At 39.9% G+C, this 24,606-nt stretch overlaps 1 protein-coding gene across 2 annotated transcripts in view; it reads left to right on the top strand.

The window, feature by feature from the left end:
- The first annotated feature begins 258 nt into the window (after nucleotides 1-258).
- The window catches only part of CALU (calumenin), a 30,590-nt gene continuing 6,242 nt past the window's right edge, over nucleotides 259-24,606 (top strand). The window contains exons 1-5 of one of the 2 annotated variants that reach the window (XM_055307516.1): nucleotides 259-352; nucleotides 10,939-11,170; nucleotides 17,355-17,548; nucleotides 21,305-21,471; nucleotides 22,551-22,611. In XM_055307516.1, the coding sequence (XP_055163491.1) occupies nucleotides 10,950-11,170; nucleotides 17,355-17,548; nucleotides 21,305-21,471; nucleotides 22,551-22,611 (643 nt within the window). In that variant the 5' untranslated portion in view covers nucleotides 259-352; nucleotides 10,939-10,949. Of the gene's footprint in view, nucleotides 353-10,938; nucleotides 11,171-17,087; nucleotides 17,282-17,354; nucleotides 17,549-21,304; nucleotides 21,472-22,550; nucleotides 22,612-24,606 lie in introns of both variants that reach the window. The other variant, XM_055307515.1, reaches the window with a different exon arrangement.

Below are 24,606 nucleotides of genomic sequence, written 5' to 3'. Positions count from 1 at the left end.
GTGGCCGCCGGGCAGCCGCGCCCACACGCCGCCCGGAGGCGCGGGCCGGGGCCCGCCCTCCCCACAGGCCGGGACCAGGGCTGGGCGGGAACCCGGTCCACGCACTCGGCGCGCTCGCGGGGACGTGGCGCTTTCCAGCCAATCCCGGTTACGCGACTGTAGGGCCAATGAATGTCCGGAAAAGCTGTACGCCAGCGGCGGGTTCGTTGATGATTGGTCAGGAGGCCGCCGGCGAGGCGGCCGGGGGCGGGTCGCGAAGCTGCTTCCGGTTAGGCGGGGCTTGCGCGCAGGAGCGGAGCCGGTGGGTGAGCGGCGGCCGTGGGTTCCTGGGCCGTGGGCGCTGGGAGGAGAGGTAGGTACCGCGGACCTCCGTCCCTCTGCAGCCTCGCCCTTTTACGCTTTCTTTTTGTCCTCAACCCTCGCTTCCCACGCGGCATGGATCCCCTCCGTTTGGGGCCCCTGTTTGTGCTAACGCGGGGACACGGCCCTGAACCTGCTTGCGACCCCCGGGCCCTCGGCGCGCGGTCTGAGTGGAAGGCCGCCGCCCGCGCTCGGGCGCGCGCTGCGGGGGAGGGGGGGCTGGGTCTCGGCGAACTGCGGCTCCGGGCTTGGCCTCCTGGGTGGGGGGTGCTGTTTTGTGGCTGACTTGCCACGTCTTCGGTCCCGGGGCCCCGTCTCTCGCCGAATCCCTCCTGTTTGCCTACCGAAGGTCGGAGGGCGGTGGGGTAGCGTTATTGTAATCTGCCACCTCCCACTAAGCTGGCCTACCTGTGTCCTCCAGCCCAGGCCCAAGGCCACATCTCGAGCGTAGGCTGCGTCTGCCAAAAAGTCGTATTCGCTGACTTTGAGGGGGTAGAAACGGGGCGGGGAGAAAGCGGGAAGACACTTAGGTGATTAAAAAAAAAAAAAAAAAAACACTTTGTGTAATTTTAAAAAGCCGACTGCTTTGAGCTTCCATGTTTGGCTACGTACTTGTCAGCGACCGGAAATAGTTTGTAAAGCTTTATTGGGGAATTGTATTTTACTTTTTTTTTTTTCTCCTATTTCTAGCGCTGGACCCTAGTTCTGATTTTTGGCATGCTGTATTGAAAAGTAAATTCCTACAGCTGCCCTGATTAAGCGCGTGGTAGGTGGTTGGTAGTTTTGAAAGAAGCTTTTGCACCAAGCCAAAGTTTATTAGGTCTCCTAAAGTTGTAGGGCCCTTGATCTCAATTCCTAAGTGTATAAGTTCCCAGAATAATGTCTCTGAGAATTGAATTGCATTCACTTCCTGGCAGCATGTACTATAAGGTCAACGTTAACGAATTGGGAATAAGATTGCTTCTAATGATGGTTTCATGGGAGTAGGGAAGGTGTAATCACTGATAAATTATTTTTTGCCCTAGAGTGGAAGACACAAGACAAATGCATGTCTGACCTCATTCAGCAAATTTAGTTAACCAAACAACAAACGTTGGCCATTGCTGAAGACTTTAAGTAGTATAGTACAGATTTACAGTACAAACCTGCAAATTGGACTTGTGGATAGAGGATGAGTTGCCTAGGTCTAATCTGAGTTTCACAGGATTTTTTTTATTTTTTTTTTAATTTATTTATTTATTTATGATAGAGAGAGAGAGAGAGAGGCAGAGACACAGGCAGAGGGAGAAGCAGGCTCCATGCACCGGGAGCCTGATGTGGGATTCGATCCCGGGTCTCCAGGATCACGCCCTGGGCCAAAGGCAGGCGCCAAACCGCTGCGCCACCCAGGGATCCCTCCAGTAGGATTTTTTTGAGAATTGCAACTGGGAGGACTATGAACTGATTGATAAAGATGATTTGCATATGCTTGAATGAGTGGTACCCAGTTACAGCTTTGAAATCAACTCTTCATCACTCTCAATATAATTGTTTTCGTTCATCACAAGATACACTTATTGGTGGCATTTTCTATACATTCCACCAGTATAGGAGGTCAGTAATAAATATTAACACAAATTTTCTATAACATAGATGTGCCAGGGGTGTCGGAAGGACAGAGGTATAGCTAGGGATAGCCATTGGAGAGGCTGGACCATAGCATCCGAGATCCTTTGTGAACTCTGAAATATGGGTGTTGTTGATGTTGTAATTTATGTATTAGAGTTAAAACAGCTGAAATAACACGTTGCCTGTTGCTGCCTGATGGCCAGATCTGGTAAAGGGAATTGGGGGTTGGGTAGCAGGCAGGAACTGCATTGCTGCCAAGTGCTGTCCAACCAGTCAAGTAAAATGTATTGGTATATAAAAAATGCAAGACATTGTATTAGGGACTGTAGAAAGATATTAATTTATATTAGATGAGAGTCCTGCCTTTTAAAAAATGTTGTATCTATAGGGGAGCTACTTTAAGTAGCCTAAGATCGGGATCCCTGGGTGGCACAGCGGTTTGGCGCCTGCCTTTGGCCCAGGGTGCGATCCTGGAGACCCGGGATCGAATCCCACGTCGGGCTCCCGGTGCATGGAGTCTGCTTCTCCCTCTGTCTGTGTCTCTGCCTCTCTCTCTCTCTCTGTGTGACTATCATAAATAAAAAATAAAGAAAAAAATAAAAAAAAAATAAAAAAAAAGTAGCCTAAGATCATTATTGTGGAGTGGTACAAACAAGTTTTATAAAAGTTTAGAGGAATGGATACGGATTACTTCCAGATGGAGTAATCATAATAGATAGGTCTTTTCATCTAGGACTTTAAAATTATTTATAGACATTTGGCACTTGAAGGGAGGTTGAACTAAAATAACTATCAAATTCTCAAGGACTTTATGTGTGTTAAACATACACTACAAAATTGCAACTAGAAAACAAAGCTCCTGTCCCTACATTCTGCAAAGCATTCCCATGGCAGTTAATTATGTTTTAAAGTTTCATCAGCCCCAAAGGAAATTTTTTTCTCCTAGAATTTTTAGAACTTTTTTCTTAATTTTTTTCACTCCGTAGCCAGAAATTTTTAATTTTTTTTAAGACCTTATTTACTTATTCATGAGAGACAGAGGGAGAGGCAGAGACACAGGCAGAGGGAGAAGCAAGCTCCACGCAGGGAGCTCGATGCGGGGTCCGGGACTCCGGGACTCGATCCCGGGACCCCAGGATCACGCCCTGGCCCGAAGGCAGGCACTAAACCGCTGAACCACCCAGGGATCCCCAGAAAAATTTAAATTTTATACTGGGTTGCTTTGGTTATAGAACTAATGAAGCCTGAGTAATAGTTTATCATTCTCAAAGTTCTTCTGTGGCTAAATTTTGCAGTTTTTCTATTCTCAGCTGTCTAAAAAATGTGTGCTCTCAGTACCTCAAATATAATTAGAATGTGTTAATGATTTGCCTTGCCACTAGAGAAACATTGAATAAATGGTTTGTCATTATCATAACTTGTATCAGATCGTGAAGGATGATATTATTCCTTTAATGTGATAATCCATTGGTGGTACTTGGACTAAAGTTAAAGTTGTAAATGAAGAATGTCAGATAACTAGATAGCTCTAAATGTTTAGATTTCATAACGTGGGCGTTAGGATACTTAAGCTGCTATCCAACCCACAGTTGAAGTAGACACTTAGATCCTGTTTTTGCTGCATTATAGTGGATTGCCCTTTTTTGCTGAATATCCAGCTCAGAGAACTGGAATTTTACCACCACGCCCGTTTCTCCCACTTGTTAACTTTGAGCAATGGGTCTTTGGTCAACCAGAATACCTGTGGGATCACTCAGTGCTAATGTTCTTGAGAAGTTGCATTTAATCCAGACATCTAAATTTCCCCTGAAACAATTTAAGTGTTCTGTGACCAATGACTAGAGGTAAGGGAAGGAAATGGCAAGAATTTAGAGCTTTTAAGGAAATTTGTGAATGGATAAAATAAACATTCTTTTTTTAAAATTTTTTAAAATTTTTATTTATTTATGATAGTCACAGAGAGAGAGAGAGAGGCAGAGACACAGGCAGAGGGAGAAGCAGGCTCCATGCACTGGGAGCCCGATGTGGGATTCGATCCCAGGTCTCCAGGATCGCGCCCTGGGCCAAAGGCAGGCGCCAAACCGCTGCGCCACCCAGGGATCCCCCAATAAACATTCTTTTTAAATTTTTTATTTTTAAAGATTGTATTTATTTATTCATGGGGGGGGGGCACAGACACAGGCAGAAGGAGAGGCAAGCTCCATGCAGCGAGCCTGACATGGGACTCGATCCTGGGTCTCCAGGATCACACCCTGGGCTGAAGGCGGCGCTAAACCGCTAAGCCACCTGGGCTGCACAATAAACAGATTCTTAAGGCTAATCTTTGTTATTGAAGGAGATTCAAGCGTATGCTATTAATCTTTTCTCCTTATGAATTAACAAGCAATTCATGAAAAATAACTTTGCAGAGGATATTATGGATGACATACTTCAAAAGGATGATAGTTACTTTATATCTTACCCTGGTCTATTTAGTTTGTGTCTCTAGGGATGCCTGGGTGGCTCAGTGGTTGAGCGCCTCCCTTCCACCCAGGGTGTGATCCTGGAGTTTCCAGGATCGAGTCCCACATCAGGCTCCCTGCATGGAGCCTGCTTCTCCCTCTGCCTGTGTCTCTGCCTCTCTCTCGCTCTCTCTGAATGAATAAATAAATAAATCTTAAAAAAAAAATTTTTAGTTTGTGTCTCTAACATGGCACTATCCAGTAGAAATAAAGTATATGTTACATATGAATACATTTTCACCTGACATTTTAAGACAGATTAATTTTAATAATTTAACCCAGTACATAAGAAATGCCATTCTTTCTACATAAAGTATAACACTTATGTCACATCTTAATTTACACTAGCCACAGTTCAAGTGCTTAGCAGCCACAGGTGACTCACACTTACTGTCCTGAACAGTACAGGTCTAGATTTTTTTTTTTAAGATTTTATTTATTTATTTGAAAGGGGAGAGAGCGCCCAGGCACTTGCCTGCAGGGGCAGAGGGAGAAGGAGAAGGAGAAGCAGACTCTTCAGTGAGCAGGGAGCTAGATAGACATATCTATCACGTGGGGGATGTGATGCTAGATCATGACCTGAGAGGAAGGCAGATGCTTAACCGACTGAGCCACTCAGGCACCCCTAGATTTTTTTTTTAAAGATTTTAATTATTTATTCATAGAGACACAGAGAGAGAGAGAGAGAGAGAGAGAGAGGCAGAGACACAGGCAGAGGGAGAAGCAGGCTCTGTGCGGAGAGCCTGACGTGGGACTCCGATCCAGGTCTCCAGGATCACGACCTGGGCTGCAGGCGGCGCTAAACCGCTGCGCCACCGGTGCTGCCTAGAGACAGAATTTTAGAAGAAATTACAGGCCATTTGAGAAATAGGAGATGGGGAGATGCTTTTTGCACAACCATTTGTTTACTTTCTAGATCACATGGTGAGCTTTCATACAACTAAGTTCTTCATTTATGTTTTCCTGATACTCTATTATCCATTGATGTGTAATTATAATGAAGAGGGAAGGAGAAAGAGAAGAGCCGGTTAGTTTTCTCATTTGATTTCAGTTTGGTTAAAAAGAGAAAGATGCTTCAGAAATAACTGCACTAATATAGTTCTTCAAATACTTTGTGTGAAAAATTGTTTTGTACTGTTCTCACATCTTCCCACATAAAATATCCTTTGTCTTGGGGAATAGCCTTTGTTTCTACTTGAACATTTTTATGTATTGTATGGATTTAGATAAATCTAGTACATTTTGGGTTTTTTTTGTTTTGTTTTTTGGTGTCTGTATTCATAGAACAAGAGGCCTTTGTGAAAGTTTCTAATAGCCAGGAGTTAGTATATGCGGGCACAAAGCATATATATATATATATATATATTTAAAGTTAAAGTGCAGGGTTTCTTATTGCCCACTGCAGAGAGTGGAAGGTAGGACCATTGACTTTGTCTATCAAGTGATCCTTGATGACCTTTTTAAGAAGCAGTTTAGTGGGGCACCTGGGTGGCTCAGTGGTTGAGCAGCTGCCTTTGGCTCGGGACATGATCCCGAGGTCCTGGGATGGAGTCCCACATCAGGCTCCCTGCAGGGAGCCTGCTTCTCCCTCTGCCTATGTCTCTGCCTCTCTCTGTGTGTCTCTCATGAATGAATGAATGAATGAATAAATAAATAAATAAAATCTTTTTTTTTTTTAAAGGGCAGTTTCATCAGTGGTAAGCAGCTAGATTTCAGGGTGGCAGTAGGTGGTGAGGAGGCACAGATAACAGCCTAGACACTCTTGCTGGTGAAGGAAAGGGAAGGGCAACCTTGAATGGATAGTGAGGTCTGGGAAAGAACTGATTTTGGATTGTGGAAACCTGAGAAGTATTGATTGACAAAATGGGGGATGGAGCCTTTAGAGGCATGGGATTGGAAGGTTAATTCAAAGAGAAAGAAAAAGGGATCGATAGATGATAAAGCTCTTGACTTTTACTCTGGAATTCTCTTATCTCTTACCCTTGTTATCTTGTTATCAAGATCTTAGGCCTCAAATTTAAATGTAGTTTTGCCTCTAAATCTCAGTGAATCGGTGTTACATTTCCAATTATTTCATGTATAAAAACTTTGTACAGTATCTTTTCCAGGCCTGGTAATGGGCTTACGCATTTATTCATATTGTCACATTTGAGATTTGCAAGAGTTGTTGGGGTATTTTATTCTGAGGATATAATTAATTCTTTATAAAATTTTCCTAAAAGTAAAGTTCCCTTATTTTATTAATAGGCATAAGGAAAATCTTCTGTTGCAGTGACTTGATTTTACTTGATTTTATAAACCTCTAACAGTATATAGAAATCGTTTAGATATATTACAAAATATCAACAACAGAAATTTATTCCTTATCTCTAAAGAGTTTTGTTGGTTTAAAGAACTGTTTGTAGTTTGAGATGGAAGCTTTATTTTGCCCTTAAATAAAGTCATACTCATTTTGGCACTTAAAGAGAGCCACTAAATCTCTAATTTTCGCTTTTGTTCCACTGATTTGATTGATCAGTTGAATTATTGAAGGGTAAGCTGAAGTGTTATTCTAGAGCAGCATGTTTTTTTTTAAAACGTTTATGACTTAAGAATAGTGGGGTGGTTTTTTCAGTCTCCTTTTTCAATCTGGAGAAATGGCTTGTGTTTTATTTGCAGGGCACCTAGGTGGCTCAGTGGTTCAGTGTTTGCCTTTGGCTCAGGTCGTGATCCCAGGGTCCTGGGATCAAGTCCTGCATCAGGCTCCATGCAGGTAGCCTGCTCCTCCCTCTGCCTGTGCCTCTGCCTCTTTCTGTGTCTCATAAAAAATAAATCTTTTTAAAAATCTAAAAAAAAAAAAAGTAATACAGGCAATACACTGTGTATTCATTTACAAAATATAGACAACAAAGTACAATATTAAAGTTCACACCAGCCTCACCACCCCACCTCTTCTCCCTTGAGCCTGGGGAGATACCACTGTTTACAGGTAGATGCTTATCCTTCCATGCCATTTTCATGCATACATGTTCTATATTATACAAATATAAATAATCGGAGAGGTTGTTTGGTTTGGGTTTTAAATTGACATTGTTTTGCAACTTTTTCTGTTGTTCCCTTAACATGTCATCGTGAATTCTCCGTTTCAGTGTAGATAGATCCACCTCATTCTTTTTAATCTTTTGTATTGTCCCATAATATAGATTTAATATGTATTTACTAGTTCTCTGGTTTAGTTTTCTATTTTTTTAATCATTATAAATTGTCATCATTGAATATCTTTGTACAAGTGTCTTTGTATACAAATTTGGGCATTTGGGTGAGATAGCATGAAACAGGATGCTGATTAAGTTTCAGAAGCATAGCTGAGTTCTAACATTGGTGGGAACAGCTTAAGAAAAGGACCGCCTTCGGGATCCCTGGGTGGAGCAGTGGTTTGGCGCCTGCCTTTGGCCCAGGGCACGATCCTGAAGACCCGGGATCGAATCCCACATCGGGCTCCCGGTGCATGGAGCCTGCTTCTCCCTCTGCCTGTGTCTCTGCCTCTCTCTCTCTCTCTCTCTCTCTCTCTCTCTCTCTGTGACTATCATAAATAAATTCAAAAAATTTATAAAGAAAAGAAAAGGACCACCTTCTTCACGTTTCTCTAAGAGTCTCTTGGTCTGGCTTTCACATTGCTTAGGGGTTTTCATCAGTCTCACCAACCATTCAAGTAAGAGTACCTTTTTTTGGAGAATGGGCATTCCAGGAGTGACTGCCTCCCGTCATCTCCTTAGCGGCATTCTGTTGGGACTTCTTGGGGCTGTCCTATTTAGAATACTTTCTACTTTCTAATGATGAATCCTCTGTTGTTTTAGGGCCTTCTCTCCCTTCCCCACTGTGCTTCTTTCCCAGGTATTGAATACAGTGTCCTTCTATGCTTTTGCAGCCTGAAAGTTATTCATGGAGGCCTCAGGTTGTGCTTTCTTGAGGGTTACAAGAAAAACATACATTAAGATATGTCTAATCTGGGGCAGCCCGGGTGGCTCAGTGGTTTAGTGCCGCCTTCAGCTCAGGGTGTGATTCTGTAGACCCAGGACGAGTCCCATGTTGGGTTCCCAGCATGGGGCCTGCTTCTCCCCCTGCCTGTGTCTCTGCCTCTCTCTTTCTCTGTGCCTCTCATGAATAAATAAATAAAATCTTTAAAAAAATAAAAAATAAAAATAAAAAAATAAAATTTGTCTAATGTAGTGGCATATTTAATTTCTTTTTTTCCCTGGAACAATTCATTCCAGGTTTCAAAAACTTTGAGGCAGGATCAGATAAATGCAGTTTCTTTGAAGTATACTTTCAGATCAGATTTCTTAAGATATTACTATGCTATTTGAGAGGTTAGTTAAAATAGTGGTTCACAACCTGGTTGCCTTTTCAAAATATTAATAGGTAGGGGTGAGACTTAGTGATCATATTTTCTTAAAAGTCTTTGGGTGATTCTAGGGTGCATGCAGTCTAGGTTGAGAACCACTAAGTTAGGAGTTAGGCTGAAAGAATTTTCATGTTTTTAAAAATATTTACATATAAATTGTGAGCCCTTGGACTAGATGGTTCCACTAAAGACATCCTGAGGAAGGAAAGTCTAGCTAGTTTAATCTGCAAATTAGGGTAAAGTAACATATTTATCTTTTGTGTGTTGCATGAGCCTTAGTTTCCTTGGGCTGCTGTAACAAATTACCACAAGCTGGGTGGCTTAAAAGGTCAGATATTCTCTCATAGTTTTAGAGGCTAGAAATTAGAAATCAAGGTGTTGGCAGAGCCATGCTCTGTCTGAAGGCTCTGGGGGAGGATCCTTCCTTCCCCCTTCTTAGCCTCTGCAGTTGCCAGGAATCCTTGACATTCCTTGACTTGCAGATGCATCATTCCAATCTTTGCCTCTTCATAACTTGGTATTCTCTTCTCTGTGTGTCTAAATTTCCTTCTTTCATAAGGATATCAGTCATTGGATTAGAGCCTACCCTAATCCAAAATGACCTCACTTTAACTTAATTACATCTGCAAAGATCCTATTTCCAAATAAGGTTACATTCATGGGTACAGGGGTTAGGACTTCAGTGTATCTTTTTGGGAAACACAATTTAACCACAACAGCAAGCCTCATGCCTAATAACCACCTGCCTATCCAGTTAGGGGAGCCATTGGTTTCAAGTGGAAATGAGTAAGAGATAACTGTGAATTTACAAAAACTGACTCTCACTGTAGGGGAAAGGCATTCAGAATTCATGTTCTTCTGGTGAAAGATTAGTTAAAATATGAAAGTTGGAAAAATCTTTCCCCATAATTTTTACTTTTATTTTTTTTCTCTAAGACTGTAACTTCTCTAGACAATACTGTGGGACATTTGTAGAGTGTGCTAAACAAGTTACCATTCTGCAGCTTGTCTGCAATTTTTTGGTCAACATTTTTTGATAAAGTGTTCCAGCCTTGTGCATGTTCATTAGAGTCAACTGTGACTATCAAGATTCTGAAGGTATGGAGTAGGACCTGAGGATCTGTGCTTTTGAACAGTACTCCAAGCAGTCCTAATGCCTGGGCAAGTTTGGGAAACACAGTATAAGGAATGCTAAAGCCAGTTGTTCTCCATCACTGTACCATCTGAATGGTTTGATCTTTGAAGGTGATTTGAGGTTGAGCATGGGTATGGGAGACAACTTGGTGCTGTATATAAGGACAAGTAATCTCAAATATTTCATGGCTCCCAATCAGAATCATCAGAATCACCTGAGAAGCATTTAAAACTTTAGATCAGGGACAACTGGGTGGCTCAGTTGAGCATCTGCCTTTGGCTCAGGGCGTGATCCTATAGTCCTAGGATCGAGTCCCACATCGGGCTCCCTGCATAGAGCCTGCTTCTCCGTGTCTCTGCTTCTCTGTGTCTCTCAGGAATAAATAAATAAAATCTTTAAAAAATAAAACTTTAGATATATTCATTCAATTTAGAGATTCTAATTCAGTAGGAGACATTTTTTTATTTTAATTTTTTTTTTTTTTAATTTATGATAGCCACAGAGAGAGAGAGAGAGGCAGAGACACAGGCAGAGGGAGAAGCAGGCTCCATGCACCGGGAGCCCGATGTGGGATTCGATCCCGGGTCTCCAGGATCGCGCCCTGGGTCAAAGGCAGGCGCCAAACCGCTGCGCCACCCAGGGATCCCAGTAGGAGACATTTTTTAAGGGTTCTTAGGTGATCCTAATAATCATCCAGGTTAAAGGCCAGAACCCTGATATAGTACAAAAAATAGTTATTTGGAGTCAGTAGATCTGAATTTAAACTGGTGAAAATTGGGAAGTCTGATATTTTACCATTCTTATTTTATGGATTAAATAATAATGTTTGGTTTAGTATCAAATTGGTTGTGAGCCAAAAAAAAATTGGTTATGAGCTTTTAGTTTCTTATTTAATTAATTACAAAGTACGTGGCTTCCTGAATTTTAACTAACTTCTGTTTTACTTTAAGATCTGATTATCATGGACCTGCGACAGTTTCTTATGTGCCTGTCCCTGTGCACAGCCTTTGCCTTGAGCAAGCCCACAGAAAAGAAGGACCGTGTACACCATGAGCCTCAGCTTAGTGACAAAGTTCACAATGATGCTCAGAGTTTTGATTATGACCATGATGCCTTCTTGGGTGCAGAAGAAGCGAAGACCTTTGATCAGCTGACACCAGAAGAAAGCAAGGAAAGGCTTGGGTAAGGTGCCAACTCTCAGGGGGCTAAACTAATGACATTTCTTTATAAAAATCAGCTCATTCTTTTTTATTTCTCTTTTGGCTTGGCCACACAGTAAAGCTGTTTTGAACTACACCTGAAAACTAACCAGAATTGCTACCACTAAAATTAATTGCTTGCTTTCATACATTTCTCCACTGAGTAACAGTTTTACCTCATTCTACAAAGCAAAGTCATTTTTGCATAAAAGTACCAAATGCTACAGGACCCAGATTGAATTGCATCTTATTTTCAAAGGAATGTTACATGGAGGGTTTCTCGGCCCTGATGCTTTTAATTTTTACATACAATTTTCGACCTATTCATTGTTCCTCAAGCCAAGCCTTTGAGTAAATGAAACCCCTGGGCTAATTTCTGTAAAGTTGATGATTTCTGAGAATGTCTTTTACCTTGTTTTTATTCTCAGATATTTTCTTTTTTTTTTTTTTAAAGATTTTTATTTATTTATTCATGAGAGACAGAGAGAGAGAGAGAGAGAGAGAGAGAGAGAGAGAGAGAGGCAGAGACACAGGCAGAGGGAGAAGCAGGCTCCATGCACTGGGAGCCCGACGTGGGATTCGATCCGGGGTCTCTCCAGGATCGCGCCCTGAGCCAAAGGCAGGCGCCAAACCGCTGTGCCACCCAGGGATCCCCTCAGATATTTTCTTAATTACAAAAACAAAAGCAAGCAAACCAGCCTTGCCTTTTAGATTATAATAAGTGATAGGTTTAATGTCAGAGTATGAGTTGCTGTTTTTAATAACAACTGGTCCAAAGTCGGATTCTGTGGCTCTCAGCAGCCATCTTTTTTACCTAGCGAGTTGATTTGGTGGATTTCTGAAGATCTAAGAATGTCTTTTTTGGCTCTTCCAAAAGCCTTGCTTTTTGAGGAAGTGCAAGTTAATTTAGTGAACATTTCCTCCTTAATGAGCACCGTTGGTGTAATTTCCTGAACTATATTAAAGAGATTTGTTTGGAAAGTTGTGCCACGTAAGAACTTCCAAAAGTATTTTGCCATCGTGGATAGTACTATGATTAGAAGACATTATAGAGTTTGTTTTGGGTGATACTTCAGAATAAGTTTATCTTATCCTTTCATTAGATTATCTGTTAATTGAAGGGTACAATATTTTATTCTGAAACACTGACAGAAATACAAGATTTTGCTATGTGGATGAGAAACTATCTTCAAACACCTGAAGGCACATAGAGTCAGTCTTCTCTTAGGTTGCTTTTCTAACTTTAAGAGACCATGCTCACTTTTAATTTTAATCTTATAACTGTGCTAACACTTGGACTAAAAATAGGGATGCATGAGGGTGTTCTCCGTCTTTGTCTTATACCTATTAATGTGTATGTCCGACCCCCATTTGGGTCTCACATGGCTCTTCACAGAATTACTCTTAAATAATGAAGGCCTTTAGACTTGGTGTCAGTACATTCTGACTCTGTGCAGGTAGTGGAATAGCTCTGCTAGCAGTTTTCAGTAGAGAGAATGTTCCTTTTTGTCATTAAATAGCAAAAGTTCAACACATGAGCAGACTTCAGATTTGTTTAGAGTAAGATAGTTAAAATGTTTTTCATAGAATGTGTGAACAAGTACTATTTTCTTCTAAATTTTGGAGATAAGGAGAAATAGGGTGATGTAGGGTGATGTACTGCTATTGGAAACAAGGATACCAAGTGATTTTTTGTGATTTTTTTTTTTAAGATTTTATTTATTTATTCATGATAGACATAGAGAGAGGCAGAGACACAGGCAGAGGGAGAAGCAGACTCCATGAAGGGAGCCCGACGCGGGACTCGATCCTGGGACTCCAGGATCACACCCTGGGCCAAAGGCAGGCGCCAAACCGCTGAGCCACCCAGGGATCCCTGATTTTTTTTAAAGCTTATTTGCTATGGCATTTCTTTCTTTTTTTTTTAAGGATTTATTTATTTATTCATGAGATAGAGAGAGAGGCAGAGACACAGGAAAAGGGAGGAGAAGCAGGCTCCATGCAGAGAGCCTGACATGGATCTCGATCCCAGGACTCTGGGATCACGCCCTGAGCCAAAGGCAACGCTCAACCACTAAGCCACCCAGGCGTCCCTGCTGTGGCATTTCTAAACATTGTTTTGGTAGGGGACTACACACCAGAGGTTGGGAACAACAGATTCGGCCCACCCTCTGAATTTTCCATTTATATAGAAGGCAAGTGATTAGGAGAAAAGATCATTGTTTACACCTGTAGTTGCAAAAATTCACTACTATTTTTAAATCTTTAGTAATATATAAAACATTTAATTTTAATGTAGTTTTCCCTTTTTCTTTTTTTCTTTTTTTTTAAATCTCTTTTTTTTTTTTAATTTTTATTTACTTATGTTAGTCACAGAGAGAGAGAGAGAGGCAGAGACACAGGCAGAGGGAGAAGCAGGCTCCATGCACCAGAAGCCCGATTTGGGATTCGATCCCGGGTCTCCAGGATCGCGCCCTGGGCCAAAGGCAGGCGCTAAACCGCTGCGCCACCTAGGGATCCCGAGTTTTCCCTTTTTCTTAAGAATGTTGACAAATAGAACATTTTTTCTTATGTGTGTATTCTTCCCCTCCCACCCGAAGAAGTCTTAAGTATACTTTTCATTTATGTGTCCTTCAGATGAAGTTTATTTGTTTTAAGGTGGTGGTCCTTAACATTAAACAGTTTTCACCGTTGGTGTATTTGTTTAAGAAATGAACTAGAACAGTTCATCATCCTTTTTTTTTTTTTAAATTTTTTTTTTTTTTATTTATTTATGATAGTCACAGAGAGAGAGAGAGAGAGAGAGGCAGAGACACAGGCAGAGGGAGAAGCAGGTTCCATGCACCGGGAGCCTGACGTGGGATTCGATCCCGGGTCTCCAGGATCGCGCCCCGGGCCAAAGGCAAGCGCCAAACCGCTGCGCCACCCAGGGATCCCGCTCATCATCCTTTTTTAGGGCATAGGCCGACCTCTTTGAGAGTCTAAGGAAAGCAAAGAAGTCTTCCTCAGAAAAGTGCACATATGACTATATATAAAATTTTGCATGCTGAAAATTTCAGGAATATTGTGAATCCTCCTGGAGCCTACTTACCCAGGTTCATTAAAAAACAACAGCAACAAAGGATTTGCTTTTTGACTTTTGAAATGTAGAAGCATGTCTTATCTCTTAGAAGAAATAACATAAGGTCCACTAAGTACGTTGTGTCTATCCTGAAATAAATGCTTATTTGGTGGCATCATAACTACATCTGTAGAGTTCTTCAGGGTCGCAGGAAAACAACACCATTAGCTCCATAAATTTGCACAGACTTTAAAGATCAGAGTTTAGAGCTTAGTGCCTAAAATAGGACATACCTGCTTCCAGTGTACTTTCATAGCTCCCTACAGGCTGGATGGCCAGCAAGATAAGAATGGCTTTTATATATATATAACTTTGTTTTTTTTTTTTTTTTTTAAGATTTTATTTATTTATTCATGAGAGACACAGAGAGAGAGGCAGAGACATAGGCAGAGGGAGAAGCAGGCTCCATGAAGGGAGCCTGATGTGGGACTCGATCTTGGGTCTCTGGGATCATGCCCTGGGCTGAAGGCAGGCACTCAACCACTGAGCCACCCAGGCATCCCAGCTTTCATATTTTAAATGACTATTAAAATATAGAGATATGGGATCCCTGGGTGTTGCAGTGGTTTAGTGCCTGCCTTTGGCCCAGGGTGCAATCCTGGAGACCCGGGATCAAGTCCCACACCAGGCTCCCTGCATGGAGTCTGCTTCTCCCTCTGCCTGTGTCTCTGCCTCTCTCTCTCTCTCTCTCTATCATGAATAAATAAATTAAATCTTTAAAAAAAATAAATATAGAGATATGTGACAAACCATATGTGGCCAACAAAATAAAAGATACTTGCTATCTATCCCTTTGCAGAAAAAGTTTACCACCCTCTGGGTTAAAGCATTTGAGATATTTCTGTTGAAATACATAGAGTAGCGTTCAGCCAACTTCATTAACAAAACCCCATCTTGAATAGTCATAGGTCTCTTTATTTGAGTGATCCTTCTTTTTAGGCTATTTATAATAGTTTAAAATTTTCATTTGAGAACAGGAGGCATTCCAATACCTTACCCTTTTTTTCTTAATGGTACAGTGGCACTATTGGTAGTCAGTACATTTGGACATAAAATGGGCTCCATTATAGATAATGCAGAAGTTTTTAATACTGGTATGAATTAATGTGTTAAAAACTTTTTAGACTCTCAAGGGTTAAAGTTGCAAAAAAATTGTCTTATGTCCATATAGATAGAGGAAGATATTTAAGAGAGAGCTTCTTACTGCTTTACTTTTTCTATTAACATTTTAGAGTAAAAGCTAGACGATTACACATTCCCTGAAGGAAAATGCTTGTTACATTACAGAGTTTAAGTAAATACTAGACAGTTAAGGCTAACAACATACCAATATCAAAGTGAATCTCTTTTCATAGTGTCAGGAGTACTATGTGATTTTTAATCACTTTCCAGTGTTGTATTCATGAAATGAATGCAAACTGGGAAAAGACAATCTTTGCTACCAAGTGACAGACTTCTTTCAATTCTGCAAATAGTAGAGGATAGGAGTATGCCAAGATTTCAGATCTCGTAGACATTTTGATTTGAAGTTCCTGTTCCAAACTGGGCTACTTTCTTGGGTGACTTTACATAGGTTGTCTGTGTCTCTGTAAGTTAGAGTGTGGCATCTTTAGGGGTTTTCATATCATGCACATATTTCAAAATTCTTAAGTTAAACTTGAGATGGCAAATCTGGAAGAAAAGCTCATGAAGGATGAAGTATATTGATTCTTTAGTTTTGCTTTATCATCTATATCCTCACCCTCTCAACTTACTAACATTCTTCTAAGCTCATGTATGTTAGGGGCAGACATTATTATCACATCATTTCCTGGGAGTTCTCTTTCTTTGTGGTTATATGTGAAAGTCCAATTCAACATAATGTAGAATTAGCTGCTAGCTATTTTTTAGAATAAACATGCATCTGTCCTGCCTTTGTGTCACTGTGGGGGGCTTGGGGGGGGTTATGGGGAGAGGGGTTGGGTCTTTTTGGTTTTGGGGGGTGTGTGTGTTTTGGTTTTTTGGCTTCTGTTTTTAAATCTTGACTTGAGGTGTAAGTGATCCCAGAACTGTCTTTGTATTTTAATTTTTTTTTTTTAATTTTTTTTTATTTATTTATGATAGTCACACAGAGAGAGAGAGAGGCAGAGACACAGGCAGAGGGAGAAGCAGGCTCCATGCACCGGGAGCCCGACGTGGGATTCGATCCCGGGTCTCCAGGATCGTGCCCTGGGCCAAAGGCAGGCGCCAAACCGCTGCGCCACCCAGGGATCCCTGTATTTTTATATTTTTAACAAAAGTGTTACCTTTTTAAAAAGCAACTGATTTTTTTAAATTCTAGTGTAAATTTTTGATTTTTTAGAAAATCATATCAGTGATTGTGATTATTTACCAAGAAATTGAGATTCTCTCAAAAGCAATAAAGAAAAACTTAAAGATTTGCATGTTATTTGATGCAAAGAATGAAGAATCCAGATAGGAATGGATATTCACTCCTGAATTCTGACCACTGGCTATAACCTGCCCCTAAAGGGATGAGATTGGGTTTGCATGTGAGTGCACCGACTATGAACTCTGCTTGCCTTATCTGGAAGGGTCATTTCAGATCAGTAACAGGCCATTTATGAGAAATATTTTCAGTTGCCTGTCTGGAAGTTGTTTTGTTTTTTTTTTTTTTGAGACTTCTTTTATGTCCATGCTTTAGCGCTGGGCAACACTTCTGGCTACAGCACACACCTGGCTAAGTCTAGAGCCTTGTGTCCTTTTAACCTCTTGCTGGATTTCTCTGCATTTTCTACAGAAAAATTGTAAGTAAAATAGATGGCGACAAGGACGGGTTTGTCACTGTGGATGAACTCAAAGACTGGATTAAATTTGCACAAAAGCGCTGGATTTACGAGGATGTAGAGCGACAGTGGAAGGGGCATGACCTCAATGAGGACGGCCTCGTTTCCTGGGAGGAGTATAAAAATGCCACCTACGGCTACGTTTTAGGTAGGTCCCTACTATCTGGGGGAAAAAGCCTTGTGGAGCTGGCACCTTGAAACGTAACTGTTTTGTCTTGTAGAATGATTGTAGATAAAATAGACGTGGATAAAGATGGGTTTGTGACGGAGGGGGAGCTGAAATCCTGGATTAAGCACGCCCAGAAGAAATACATATATGACAATGTTGAAAACCAATGGCACGAGTTTGATATGAATCAAGACGGCTTAATCTCCTGGGATGAGTACAGAAACGTGACTTATGGCACTTACCTGGGTAAGGGGCAAGATGTCAGCCTGATAGAGACCATGGTCTTGAGTCAAAGAAACAAATGGGTCACACAGTGAAAGGAGGAAATTGTACTTATTTTAAATAGTCCAATTCTGAAGTGATTTTTTTTTAAATGAACTTTAAATATATATATTAAGTATTTAATTTGGTTTTCTAAGGTCTGGCATCTTATACATCTTTAGCAATTCAGATATTATTTTACCAATTTTTTCTTTCTGTGATCCCTCAGAGACCATGGAGTAGATATCATCTAAAAGGCTACATTATTTCAATAATGCAAAGCAGGAGACCTTAAAATGTCTCTTGACATGGTCACATTAAAGTATTGAACATAATGGGTGTTTTATATGCAACTGATGAATCACTAAATGCTACTCTGAAAGTAATGATACACTACATGTTAACTAAATTGAATTTAAATTAAAAAAAATTTTTTAAGTATTGGACCTGAAATTCAAACCAAATTAGATTCCTTATAACTGGTGAGAATAGGAAAATTGCTCTTTCCTTAATGAAGTAAATATCAAGTATAATAGCTTTTCTTGATAAAATTTAACTATTTTAGTATATCTGCCTATGAAGTTTAGAAATGAAAATTTCCCATTTGTTTTCTCTGGCACATGAGTTTATCAGCCTGCTATGCAAATGCCTCAAGGCAAATAAATATGACTTTGATTGCTTTCTGTGGATTTGGTAGTTTGTGTGCTTGGGCCACCTGTTAGTAATTTTCTTTTTCGTATTACACTTGCCTGTTGCTGAATGCTAGGTGGCGATCTTACTGAGTTGATGACTTAGGATGTTTTTGTTAGTGAGATTCCCCTATGTGGTTACAATTTGAAATAAGATGTATATTAAATGTTACTTCTTGCATTTTTATCCTGGAAATTAGGCAAATTTCTGGGTTAAAGGAGGCATTCTCCACCGCTGGTTAATAAGCAGTGAGTGTATCTCCCACTGGATAGCCAGCTGTCTGTGTTAATTAATTACAGGACTGCATGCATTTCTAGTGAAGAGACTTTTATTTCTGTATTGGGCTTGTTCTCATTCCTTAGACTAAAGTGGCAATCTCTGTTCATGCTTGACACTTAGCCAAGAACCAAACATATCCTTCACCCAATTAAGAACCTGTGTATTAAAAAGTCAGTGCAGTTGGAGAGGCACCCGTGCTTCTTGCTTTCTGGCTGAGAGCCAACACCCTCCTGATTTATTTGGACTTATAAAAATAGAGTGAAGGGTAAGTTCTTGGTGATCTAAACAAAATGATATGATAATAAATCTCTATTCAGACCTAGACACTCACTTGCTACCCAGAATGAATCTTAAACCCTTTGTATGATTATGCGCATAAAAAGCTGTTGAGAGCTCTTTTGCTGTCTTGGTCAAATGATTCAATGTAATGGGTATTTCTACTGAGGCTGAATAAGCTGAAGCACTCACTAGAGAGGAAATATCTTTATAAGGCACCTTTCCCTTGAGGCATGTGGGTGGATATTGTTGGGGCAGTAAGGTGGCTTACAGAAGTGCTAAGGGGTTTTTTGTGAGCTGAGAGTACATTCTTGATTGAATTTTTGAGCTCAGGTATAAATCATCTTAGCTTTTAATTAAAATCTGTCTTAATGAATCTGCTTTCCACAAAAGGAAAGTTAACACTGTCTCTATCACAAGTCAGATAAATACTAAGATCCATTTTACATTTTAGAAAAATTAGATAAGAGCCTATCAAAACTGTGTAGGCTGGATAGCACAGTAAACTGGTACTTAGGATAGATCTGGCAATCAGTAATGACAGCAAACATATGAGTTTAGTTGTTAAAATAAAGTTATCTTCCTTTTTCATCCTCATATATGTGCATGTATCAGGCTACTGGATTGTAGCCACCACATTTTACCTTAAGGCAGAGAGGGGGGCTCTTAGTTAAGAATCTAGTCTTAATATGTAAGTTGTCTTCTGTTATCTTATTTTTTTGTTGCGTAGTTAGTGCTGAAACTTTGTTTAGATGACTCAGTATCTTAGAAAAGTGTATTTTCCTTAAATTCTCCCATCTTCAACCTGTTATGATTTTGAGTATGATTCAATAAGCTGTCTTACAGAATTTTGACACTTAACAAAGAATAAAGCTTCAAACTACCCAACTCTGAAAATAGAACAGTACTTTTTGTTTCCCCAACAGTGGTTAAAGTATGGAAAGATTGAACTACAGTATCAAAAATCAGTGTGATGTTATTGCTAAAGGGGCCCTGTGGGTCTTTTTATAAAACTAATGCCATATCTTTATTTGATCAGTATGTTCTAGAAAAGATTGTTTCTTAGCTTTAATGTGGTGTCTTTTACATTTCATAATATCTTCACATGTTATCTTTTGGTTCACACAGCAGATTGAAAAGATTTTTTTGTTTGTTTGTTTTGGGGTTTTTTTACTACGGGTAACTCCACATTTTCTTAACTTAAGCTGAATTTCATTCTTCTAGATTCTTATATAGAGACTAAATAACTACTCCTTATGTAGTTCAACATCCTAGCAGATGGGTAGGTCCAACTTCAATTTGGTTGTAATCTAATGCTTATTTTTTGTAACAGCTTTATTGAGGTATAATTGACATACAGTACATCGCACATATTTCAAATGAACAATTGATGAGTTTTGCCATAGATATATACCAGTGAACCCATAACTACAATCAAGATAAATGAATGTATCCATCACCCCAAAGGTTTCCTCATGTCCTTCTGTAATTCTGCTTACCTTCCCCCTATTCTTAGGGGACCGGTGACCTATTTTCTATAACTGTAGATTAGTTTTGCATTCTAGAATCTTCCAGAAATCTTCCATAAATCTTCCGGGGGTGGTGGAGATGATAGAGTGGCAGACAGTACCTGTAACTTAACGGTAGATCTGAGTTCACTGAAAAAAAAAAGTGTGACCTTTCAAAGGGTAATATTCTGTTGCTTGAATCAAAGTGTGCTTAATATGATGAGATAGGGGGCCTTTGGTATCTAGCTTCTCAATGGGAGCCTAATGTTTATTTTTTTTAAGATTTTATTTATTTGAGAGAGTGAGTGAGAACACAGCAGGGGGAGAGCGGCAGAGGCAGAAGGAGAAGCGGGCTCCCCACTGAGCAGGGAGCCCGATGTGGGGCTCCCTCCCAAGACTCTTGGATCACAACCAGGGCCAAAGGCAGATGTTTAACTGACTGAGCCATCCAGGTGCCTCAGGAGCCTAATGTTTAATAAAAACAGCAATAGCTAACATTTGTTGAATGCCCACTATATGCCAGGTACTATTCTAAGCACTTAGATTTATTCGCTCATTCCACAGTCCTGCGCGACAGGCACCACTGTTATCTTCATTTTACAGATGAATAGATTGAAGCACGGTTACTTGCCCACAGTCACACAGCTAAAAAGTGGTAGGATTCAAACCCAGATAGTATGATGTTAGCACTGCCTCTCAGATATAACCAGAAAGCTTGAACCCTCATAGCCTTAACTTCAAAAATAGCAAAGCATCACGTAATGGGTTACATAGCTAAGGAGTCAGGGTTCCATGTGGAATGGCAAACATTTACATTTAATTTGCACCTGATTTTGATTATGAAAACTGAATGTTTTCACACTGTTACAATTTTATCTTTGTAATCAGCTTATTTCTTCATTACTTGGTTCATCTTGGAAATTGATTCCTCAGCCCACACATGTTTTGTGGAAGTCTTAAGATTTGACGTAAATGTTTTGTTTTCTAGATGATCCAGACCCTGATGATGGATTTAACTATAAACAAATGATGGTTAGAGATGAGCGGAGGTTTAAAATGGCAGACAAGGATGGAGACCTCATTGCCACAAAGGAGGAATTTACAGCTTTCCTGCACCCTGAGGAATATGACTACATGAAAGATATAGTAGTACAGGTTGGTGAAGAGTGATAATTCTCAACAGAAACTCAGTTTCTTTTTGTTACTTGGACTGTCTTTCCTCTTTAGCCTTTACTTTGTATCTGGAAGAATGATTTGCTTTTATTTTTAAGTAAGCTCTAAGCCCCAGCATAGGGCTTGAATTCATAACCCCTAGATAGAGTCACATGCTCTACCGACTGAGCCAGCCAGGCACCCCAGGAAAATCCTATTTTTAAAAATATTCCATAACCAGTTATCAGGCACTAATAGTAATACTTAAAGATTTCTCACAGGAGGCGGTTACCAATAAGACATAAACTATAAGCTTTATAGTTTTGTAAACATGAAATATAGACTATAGCTATTGACCTATTTGTCACATCTCCCGTTAGAATGACTTCAGCATGACTGGGGCTATTCTGTATCATTGTGGGCTTGATGGGATAGGTCATTGAACAGTGCTAGTGTTCCTCCAAGAGGGTTCATAGTTATTTTGGGTTGAAGCATAAAAAATAAGTAATGTTTTACCATTTTTTAGCTAGAAAAACAGCAATTTCCTATGGTTTATTTTATAAGATTTATTATTGGGACGGCTGGGTGGTTCAGTGGTTGAGCCTTTGGCTCAGAGCATGTTCCTGGAGTCCCAGGATCGAGTCCCACATTGGGCTTCCTGCATGGAGCTTGCTTCTCCCACTGCCTGTGTCTCTGCCTCTCTCTCTCTCTCTCTCTCTCTGTCTTTTATGAATAAATAAATGAAATCCTTTTAAAAAAATAAAAAATAATGATTTATTTATTTGAGAGAGAAAACACAAACTGTGGAGGGGGAGGGGCCGAGGGAGAGGGAGAAGCATGACCACCCCCACACCACCTCCTCCAACCCGCCCCAGCAGTGAGCCCTACACGGAGCTAGATCCCAGGACCTGAGCCAAAGGCAAATGCTTAACGAGCTGAGCACCCAGGTGCCCTAAGCAATTTCCTGTGGTTTAATCATACCCACACATATATGTGTATGTATGTGTTTTAATGATAAATTATTGCCTAAATTTCATCTAGATACTAACTTTAATAGTCTCTTCTTATTTTCTTCTGCCTAGGAAACAATGGAGGATATAGATAAGAATGCCGATGGTTTCATTGACCTAGAAGAGTATATTGGTAAGTCTGTTTCTACTGTTTTTCCTAGGAGAAGCTGAGAAGCAATGGAAGTGTATTTGCCCATAGAAATAATTTGGCCCCCATGGGTCAACTCTTAGCACAACATTAAGGCCAGACCAGCATGAGTAATAGTGGGTGGTGATAAAGTATCTGTAGCAGCACTATCCAATCAAAATGTAAATGTGAGCTACATACGTATTTTCACTTTTCTGATAGTCACATCAAAAAAAATGTTTTAAACGTGATTTTCTTTTCTTTTTTTTTTTTTTTGAAGTCATGATATCTTTGTGGGGTTTTTTTGGTTTTTAAGATTTTATTTATTCATGAGAGAGAGAGAGAATTAGAGGCAGAGACACAGGCAGAGGGAGAAGCAGGCTCCATGCAGGGAGCCTGACATGAGACTCGATCCCGGGTCTCCAGGATCACACCCTGGGCTGAAGGAGGCACTAAACCGCTGAGCCACCCGGGCTGCCCTAAACATGATTATTTTCAATAATATGTTTTATTTAACCTAATATTCTAAAGTACTATACTTTCAACGTGTTATCAATATAAATTATTAAGGATTTTTTTCATATTGTCTTCTAAAGTGTATTTTACACTTACGGTACATCTCAGTTCAGACCAGCCACATTTCAAGTCCTTGATAGTTCCATGTAGCCAGTGGCTACCATATTGGATAGCACTGATGTGGTTCATCCCAGATGTCTATGGAATCGACAATGAAGAGTTTCAGGGAGCCTAGGCTGCCATTGGGAAACCCAGGAGAAGAAGATAGGGAACAGAATAAAAGAGATCAGTGGGTGAATTAATGACCATGAGTTGCTGGTTTCTCTTAGAGCCTTTGCTTCTTTCCATGGTGTTCTGTTTGTATTTTCTGTCTAGGTCCTCTGTCTCCTTTTTTTTCCACCTGTCCCTTGAATTAAATGAGTTACTTCTTAGATTTTTATCTAATTATACTTGCTACTTACATTTAGGGTTATTATTCTAGTTGAATTACTCCTGAATACTTAACCATTCTTTTCTTTAAAGACTCAGTGATGTGTTTTGAGTTTTTTAAAGAAAGGGATGAGCAGTAGAAGATTTTTTTTACCAAAATGATTATTTTTAGTGGAGTTCATCACCGTAGTGGAAATAAATGTCTGGGTGCATTTACTTTGAGCCTGTTTCAAAGTTGACTGTTTCTACTTTTCAATATTTTATCCTTTCATTCTTGGCTTTTGCCATTTTATCACCATTGCTAAAACTGAAGAACTCATTTGAACCTCCAGAGGAGAGGAATTAAGTTTTATAACTGTTAAGTACCATCATTTATCAAGCACTGAGGTCAAATAAGGAGAGATTTCTTTCTGCATCCCTATCATAGAGATTCAAAGGCAGAGGAAATGTATTTTGAAACTATTAAAGCTATCAGTTGTGTGTGTAGATTTGTTGCTTTCTTTTACAAATCATCAATTACTGTAAACACTTTTACATTAGGGATGCTGGGCTTTGTAAACCTGAAAGTATCCCAAACAGTATCTTCCAGTTTGGGGGGATATGCTAGTTTCTACCCTGTTGAGGAATGAGATCATAAGTAAATGGTCCTTGTCTCTTACATTTAACATTAATAAGAAGTCCCTGGAGTTATACTGTTATTTTTATTCTTTAAGTTTGTTATAGAACATTGCAAACATACACAAAATTAGACTAGTATAATGAACCACTATGTACTTAATGGCCATCAGCCCATGGCCAGTACTTTTAAATCTATAGCTGCTTCCTTTTTTTTTTTTTTTTAAATTTATTTTGAAGTAAATCCCAGTCATCATCTCATTTCATCTATAAGCATTGGGTTATGTATACATCTCTAAAACCTAAAAGAACTTTTTGAGATTATGTTAAAAGAAAGATTGAATCCTTTTTAAATGGAAAATTAAATAATATTCTTTACTCATTTAGTTTTAAAATGTACTTAGGTTATGTCATATATTCTAGCTTCTATTAAAAGTATGT

Source organism: Nyctereutes procyonoides, unplaced genomic scaffold (assembly GCF_905146905.1).
Source record: "Nyctereutes procyonoides isolate TBG_1078 unplaced genomic scaffold, NYPRO_anot_genome, whole genome shotgun sequence".
Taxonomy (NCBI): Eukaryota; Metazoa; Chordata; class Mammalia; order Carnivora; family Canidae; genus Nyctereutes; species Nyctereutes procyonoides.
The sequence above is the reverse complement of the archived record's forward strand: the minus strand, read 5'-3'. Positions and strand labels throughout refer to the sequence as shown.